Source organism: Vigna angularis, chromosome 4, assembly GCF_016808095.1.
Source record: "Vigna angularis cultivar LongXiaoDou No.4 chromosome 4, ASM1680809v1, whole genome shotgun sequence".
NCBI lineage: Eukaryota > Viridiplantae > Streptophyta > Magnoliopsida > Fabales > Fabaceae > Vigna > Vigna angularis.
In genome coordinates, this window is record NC_068973.1 from 25946243 (window position 1) to 25954294 (window position 8052).

Below are 8052 nucleotides of genomic sequence, written 5' to 3' on the forward strand. Positions count from 1 at the left end.
AAGCGAATCATTGTCCTCTGTTTTACATCCTTTGGCATTATACAAAATTCTGCAAGGTTTAATACCTTCGGTCTCCAGTCTCATCTGATACCTCCCTCACACCACCAAATACCTGTATCAGTCACAAACATACAAGACTAAAACAAAATTGAAATACAAAACGGTTGGTTCATACACACGCATAATCATTGTGGGACCCTGGTGTGGTTGTTGGGATGGGGACAGGTGCAAGTAGGGAAGCCATTAACATCATTTGTGAATATCTTTGTGAATATATAACCACTTCACGACGGGACCTTGGAGATCACAAGCTCACAGCAAAAACACTTGCTCGAATATTGAATCTAGAATCTGAGGAAAATTGAAAGTATCAAGCATGGGTTCAACGGGTGAGACTCAGATCACTCCAAGCCATGTGTCTGATGAAGAGGCAAACCTGTTTGCGATGCAACTGGCGAGTGCCTCTGTCCTCCCAATGGTTCTGAAATCAGCCATCGAGCTTGATCTGTTGGAAATCATAGCCAAGGCTGGCCCTGGAGTTCATCTTTCTCCCTCTCACATTGCTTCTCAGCTCCCAACACACAACCCTGAGGCACCAGTCATGTTGGACCGCATCTTGCGTCTATTGGCTTCCTACAACATCCTCACTTTCACCCTCCACACTCTTCCTGATGGCAAGGTTGAGAGGCTCTATGGCCTTGCTCCCGTTGCCAAGTACTTGGTCAAGAACGAAGACGGCGTCTCCTTGGCTGCTCTCAACCTCATGAACCAGGATAAAATCCTCATGGAAAGCTGGTATCTTTTGTAGAAACAGTTCGATTAAAACTGTTTCCGTTTAACGATTGAGTTAAAGTTGAGATGCTTTTGTTATTGTAGGTACTACTTGAAAGATGCAGTTCTTGAAGGGGGGATTCCATTTAACAAGGCATATGGAATGACAGCCTTTGAATACCATGGAACGGACCCAAGGTTTAACAAGGTTTTCAACAAGGGTATGGCGGATCACTCTACCATCACAATGAAGAAAATTCTCGAGACCTACACAGGCTTTGAGGGTATTAAATCTCTGGTTGATGTTGGTGGTGGAACTGGAGCTATAATAAACATGATAGTCTCAAAGTATCCCAATATCAAGGGTATCAATTTTGATTTACCCCATGTCATCGAAGATGCCCCATCTTATCCAGGTACCTATTTTTAGGTTGAGAACGTTGTCTTCGTATTTATATTAGTTTTCCAAGCACTGTTACCGGTTATTACCCGTTAATTGTATGCATTGTGTATTGAATTATAATGTTTTAGTAATGGTTTCCTGACATCAAATTTGACATTGCTGTTTTTGTGTAGGAGTGGAGCATGTGGGTGGAGACATGTTTGTCAGTGTTCCAAAAGCTGAAGCTATTTTTATGAAGGTGAATGATAAAACTTGAATCCTTTTCAATGTCCTAATTCTTGCCTACTTTAAAGGGTTTCTTTTCTGAGAGTCAATGAGTTGTTACTGTCTGATAATCGTGTTCTACTTGTTTATGCTAATGATTTTAATATCATTGATACCTCCAGTGGATTTGCCACGATTGGAGTGATGAACACTGTTTGAAGTTTTTGAAGAACTGCTACGATGCATTACCAGAAAACGGGAAGGTGATTGTGGCAGAATGCATTCTTCCGGTGGCTCCAGACTCTAGCTTGGCCACAAAGGGTGTGGTTCACATCGACGTGATAATGTTGGCTCATAATCCAGGTGGGAAAGAGAGAACAGAGAAAGAGTTTGAGGCTCTGGCCAAAGGATCTGGATTCCAAGGTTTCCGAGTTCTGTGCTCTGCTTTCAATACCTACATCATCGAGTTTCTCAAGAAGGTTTAAGTGTTTCGGTATGGAGTCCCATCAAGTTGCATTTGGATTGCTTTCCTGAAAAAATTGTAATTTTATCGAGTGCATTAGGAAAAGAATAATGAACAAGTTCAATATATAACACATATTGCAAATAACAAGTTCAGTTTTTCCTCATTAATGCCAACCCTCTTCCGTTTACTAGCAAGTACGTATAGTATTGAAATTCCATTTACCATGATTATCATTTACCTTAATGCTTTTGAATGAACGAAAGTTATAATAATGCTAACACATTATCCACAATCCAATTGGACATTCATGTGGGGTTCATAGCTGTATAAAAGATAATAACGCAACGCAAGCAACCTAATATACAAATATTTGTGAAACATCATTCTAATAAGTGTGACAGACAAATTCTAAACTTAAAATAAAATCCTTTGACCAAGAATGAATCAGCAGCACAAGGAAATTTTGAAGGTTCAACATAGAATTCCATGGCGTTTTACCCTCCTACGTTAAAGCTGCAAGAGTTGGATTGCTTCTGTGGAATTTTAACTTCTTCCTCATGAAGCAAAAGAAGAAACAATTCAATGAGAGGACAGAGAATGAATTCCTCTAGGGAATTATACATTCTGTTATCATTGCTGAAGCTGTTGAAGACTTGCTACGAGGCACTACCAAACAACGGGAAGGTGATTGTGTGATACAATGGGTGGGTGTGCGATTCACTTTGATTTGGTGATGGTGGCTCTTTTCTGGTTGGGAAACAAAGAACATAGAAAGAGTCTCAGGCACAGGCCATAAGGGCCAGAATTCAAGGTTTCATAGTTATGTGTTATGTTTTTAATACCTACATCACAAAATTTCTCAAAAGTGTTGAAGTTTTTCCAGCGTGGATTCATATAAAGTCATATTTGAGTTTTCAAAATTAAATTGTTCGTGGTGCTACTTAAGCATAATGTTATTCTCTCAAATAACAAAGTTTCGTATTGTGGATTATATTCAGTTGTGTTTCTTCTCCTTAACGCAAATCCTTTTTTCGTTCAATATCAGTACATACGTACAGGGTTGACCTTCTAAGTTCTAATATGTTAAAAGTTTTAAATAGTCAAACTTATTTGAGGAACATGATTATGAGAATGGCGACAATACAATTCTAAACTTAAAAATACATTTCCCTGGCACTTCTATGAGACCAAGCAGATGAGTAGCACTAGGAAATTCGGAAGGTTCAATATATGAATATTACATAACATATCTGTCTTCCTACCATAAATCAAATAGAGCACGATGGCTGTTAGGGAAAGACGTTCCTCCACGTGAATCAAAAGAATAAGCAGTTCAGTCACGCAGCCATATCGACACACCAGAAATCATGAGCGTCTGACACAAAACACAATTTGTGATAAGAAAAAGAAATGAAGAACTGACAATAACACGGAGCTTCAAGGAGTGAGGATAGGATGGCAAGAAAGGAAGACAAAACATCAAAACAATTGTCGTTCTTGCCAATCACACCAGAGAGGTTACTTGTTTTTGAAAAGTTCCAAACAGTGTTCTTGGTCCAAGTTCCTGCTCCAAAACTTGTTATAATATTCAGCATACGTATATCCTCTGTATACGGCTTCAGATCCATCTTCCGTGAGTGGTTTTGCAGGGCTAATCAATGCCTCAACGTTCGGACAAAGAAATGAAGCCACAGAAAGCCTGGGCTTATCAACATTCACAACAGCACGGTGCCATACACTCTTATAAAGCCCATTACTCAAAGCCTGCAAACCACTCAAGCCCAATATTATCACACCACAGGCATTTTTCTGTGGGCCGAATTCTGACAGAAGATCTAGCCCACAAAAGAAAGATATGTGTATAGATATATTAAAAGAATATTAAATTATTACCTGGAGTTGATCACCGATGTTAATGACGAAGGCATTGGGGTGGGGGTTAACGGCGAGCCATTTTCCGTCCTTGAGAACTTGAAGACCGGCAACGTGGAGATCTTGGAGCAGAATTGTGAGTGCATTCGGGTCGGTGTGACCCGGTAACCCATAAGTGAGTTCTGGTTGGGGGCAAGGTGGATAGTAGTTGACCGCCATGTGTTGCCCCTGTTCACCCAAAACATTCTTTATGTAATCTTTCTCCAGCCCCAAACTCTCTCCTATGTATTCCTGTATTCTCAACCCTAATTCCCGAACCTCTTCGCAGTACTTTTTCACGCTCTCCCTGCCAATTCATTAACATTCTGTTAACGCATTACATATCTACTCACGTCACTCCAACTTAATGCCTTCTCATACCCATCCTTACAAAATGACATTTGGGCCCTAACTCATATTTCACACAAAACATAAAAAAAATAAAAATCACTTTTTATATTCTCATTATATAACTCACCTTATATTTTCCTCAAAACCTGATAGGTTATGTGTGGATCTCATCATTTGTTTTCATCCTTTCACTTTTTTAAATACTCCAAACTACCACAACAAAACACTTTCTTTTTTCTTGTATTTATTAACAAATTCCATCTACCTATGCATATCGTGTACACAAACACAAACACACTTATTTTTTTTTATACAATAGAAAATTAAATAAATACAAAACCGTTGCATCATATAGTCTTAATGATTTTGTAAATCGATTTGTCTTTCTAGGTAGTCTATCAAGATGTAAACAATTAAAATATTTATACCAAGGCTTCTTTCGACATCAATTTAATTAATTATTTACTTAAATTCCATCCTAAATAAATTTATTAACTTTGTAAAACTTACATTCTCATACAATTTTTTTGTTGTTGTTGTTGAGAGTGTAACAATAACTACACTTAAACTTCATGCCATTAAATTTTATTTATATTAAATAATTAAACGAATTTTATTTTACACATGAATTATACATTCTTATTCTAATGTAGTTAAGTAAGAGAAAATACATTTATACTAACTTTTTTTAACAGAGAAATTAAACCCACAACTCTTCCTTCTATTCTTCTAAACCTTTCAAGTCAATTAATTGAGTAAAAAGAATGCATTTATACTGCGGAGCAATAATTTTTTTTAATAAAGAAATTAAACTCACAATTTCTCCTTTTTCCTTTTAAATCTTTTATATCAATCTTACAACTTTCACATTTTAAAAAAAGACATCTATCTTAACTCCAAAAGTCTCTTCCTATCTTATCATCATACTTTAATAGAAATTCCTTTTAAACTCTAGGACTTATCCTAACCGGATAATGAAATTCTTTTGGTTTTTATTCCCATACTTGATCCACTGTATGTCTCAATGATTACATTATTTATAATAAAATATTATTTTTATTCATTTTGAATACTTATAATTTAAAATATTTCCTTTCTTTTTTAATGTCTATCCGAAAGAAACATTGCATGTAGTCACATGATCAAGTCGGTAAAAAATGGTTGAAAATAGATTCAAAAACATTTTTGTCCGTTGTGTTACAAAAATCTAAGAAATAAAGTAAAAATCGGTATGATGGAAATTATATGTATTATTAATTTCTTTATCTGGTTCATTAATCCGCTCCTACCCAAAGTTTAAATTAATTAGTTTTTATAATCGACACATCCAACATGCTTTCAAAACTTACACTTTTAGCCATCATGTGCTAAGAATAAAATTTCTTAGTTTTCGAATTAAATTTTAGCATGATTTTTATATATATCTTATTTATCTAATCGTATAAATTATTTTATTTTATTTACAATTGATCTATGTTTCATATATAGGAATATTTGAATCGAAACGAAAAACTGTATAAATGGCCGATGCTATAATTTAAAAAAAAATGCGGGGAATGTGGAAGAATTCGTTTGGATGAAAAGTAAATTGGCGGGAGAGGGAGAAAGGTGTAAAAAAAGTAAAATAGAATGCTTTTAAAACTTTGAATTTTAAATAAGAAAACCGTGCTTTCTTAGGTAGAGAAATGGGTGAAAAAACAATATAATTTTAATATGTTTATATTAAAATAGAATTCTTTAATTCGTTTTTTAAATAATTAAATATTTTATAATATAGTACATAATACTCTTCCCTCTCATTTTCTTGGTAAAGCAGAAAGCTTCTTTCTCATGTGGGTTCAATTAATTATCACTTGATATAGGCGCTTTCCCCTTTTCGTGTGTGTGTTTTCCTTCAAATCTATACTAATCAATGGTACAACACAAGCAGAGAAGGAAATCAGATTTCAAAACACTACTCAATGGGTGTAGTCTTTCTAGTTTTTTCCTTTTTCCAAAAGCTCTTTTTGGTAAAATAAGCAAACTATCCCCGACAGGAGGACCACAGTACTTGAAATTTGTGCCAATTAATTTCCCAAAGGCCAATATGATAAACAGACAGACACGTGCATTACTTAAAAGTTTATGTTTGTACTTTTCAAAAGTATTCGTCTGTCCATTAACTCACCGATTTCAGTAAAATGTGAATATACTAAAATTTAATTATATTATTTGGCATGCTAAATTTGTTAAGTATAATTTTGGAGAAGAAAGTAATATATATATATATATATATATATATAAATGATTTGATGTTGTAATATATATAAAATATGAATGTAGAATAAAAAATAGAAAAAGAGATAAGTGACTTACTTGAAAGAGGGAGGACTAGAAGGCCATTCAGGCACATATTTGTCCAATGGGTAGCAATGAAGTCTGAGATAATCCCTCCAATTATGGACAGTCTCTTTCCTGACATTGAAACTAGTGGAGAGTCTTGTTGTCTTTGAAGGGTCTTCTGAGTACAACTTCAGTTTCTCCTCCACAGGCAACTTGAAGAATCCATGAGCCACCTCTGTCATTTCCCTCACTGCTTCTACACCCACCCCGTGATTAATCACCTGCTTCAATTTTTATTCTGTTATTTTTAAACCTTTTTTTCTTAAATCAAAAATACACATAATTCATAACCACACATCCTCTGCACCTGGAAAAACCCAAACGTTCTGCACGCTTCGCCGATTTCCTGCACAATCTCACCTCTCTTTTCACAACCCAAATCGATTATTGGAACATCCTCGCACTCCGACACTTCGCTCAGACGAGGTCTCTCTGATTCCGGTCGGATGTAACTTTCCGGCAGATTTGAGTGCTTGACTCCGGAAGAAATCACCTTTGTGTCCATTTTTAATATCCTTAACTCTACCTTCTTAAATACCAAACGCAAACTTCATAACAGATTAAATAAATAACACTACGGGGACTGGCAGTTTCGTCAATGATAAACCCGAGGCTCACCACATAAGGATTTACAAACAAGGATGCAGAGAATACGAAGAAGATAATTTTTTTATTTTTATTTTTCTTATCGTCCTTATTCTAGACCTCTGTTCTTAGAAACCTTCAGGAAGAAATTAAAGATTGCACCCTTTGACAAAAAACACCACAAAAACTAAAAACAAACCCTAAGGAAAAAGGCAAGGGATGAGAGAAAAACGTTAAACAAGATAATAACACTATGGGCACTGGGAAGTATATAACTACCACTGAGCAGTTTCGCGAATGATAACCCTAAGACTCAGCATATGTTTATATATACACAAGTATGCAGATGAGTACGAAGAAGACAATTTTTTAATTTTTAATTTTTAATTTTTTTTATCGTCCTTATTTATTTTGGACCATTTCAAAATTCTTTTGTTTCCTTTATTATTTTTAAGGTTAAAATAAAAATCAGTCCTCTGTAGTCGACAATTAGTTTGGTATCAAACAGAGATATCTGTTTTAGTGTGTAAAATAGTATGAGATGGTTTTACATTAGTCTCTCTTGTTATTAGTGTTTGTTTTAGCACTTTTAGGAAGAAACTAACATGATTTTAACTGGCTAACGAACATAATGGCTGTGTAGACAGGTCTTCCGTTGAATTGGAAATTTTGGTGATTCCAACTGAAACCCTCTGTTTAGGAAAACCTCTGTTTCTGCTTTGAGGAAAACAGTGTTCCTTTGCTTCTCGTTCTTTTACAAATTCTTTTGCGTTTTCCATCTTTTAGGGCAACTGTTGTGGTAGAAAAAGGTGGAAGGAGTCGCATTGCGATGTTTTGATACTTCCACAAAAAACACTGAAGCATTTGGCCGTCGTTTCCTTCTTCTGACTCTGAGTATTTATATTTAAGCCACAATTTCAACTCTATTTATTCTCTCCTTAAACCATGATAGTTATTTGTTGGAAAAACACCATTCATT

The 8052-nt window shown here is 35.3% G+C and overlaps 2 protein-coding genes across 3 annotated transcripts; one reads left to right on the forward strand and one right to left on the reverse strand.

The window, feature by feature from the left end:
• Positions 1 to 250: 250 nt before the first annotated feature.
• Positions 251 to 7373, reverse strand: LOC108331570 (protein DOWNY MILDEW RESISTANCE 6). Of its 2 annotated transcripts, XR_008248438.1 has the most exons (6): positions 6796 to 7373; positions 6462 to 6709; positions 3738 to 4062; positions 3367 to 3608; positions 3107 to 3219; positions 251 to 1908 (listed from the first exon to the last, which is right to left on the reverse strand). XR_008248438.1 is itself a non-coding variant. In XM_017566340.2 (5 exons), the coding sequence occupies exons 1-5, from the start codon at positions 6991 to 6993 to the stop codon at positions 3210 to 3212; spliced, it is 1023 nt and encodes a 340-aa protein (XP_017421829.1). In that variant the 5' UTR covers positions 6994 to 7373; the 3' UTR covers positions 3002 to 3209. The 2 variants fall into 2 exon arrangements, 1 of the variants encoding a protein (XP_017421829.1); XM_017566340.2 differs by lacking the exon at positions 251 to 1908 and having other exon boundaries at positions 3002 to 3219.
• LOC108331569 (caffeic acid 3-O-methyltransferase) lies at positions 377 to 2017 on the forward strand. The gene is made up of 4 exons (XM_017566339.2): positions 377 to 795; positions 877 to 1187; positions 1348 to 1412; positions 1561 to 2017. Exons 1-4 carry the CDS (start codon positions 377 to 379, stop codon positions 1861 to 1863), a joined length of 1098 nt encoding a protein of 365 aa, XP_017421828.2. The 3' UTR covers positions 1864 to 2017.
• Positions 7374 to 8052: the final 679 nt, after the last annotated feature.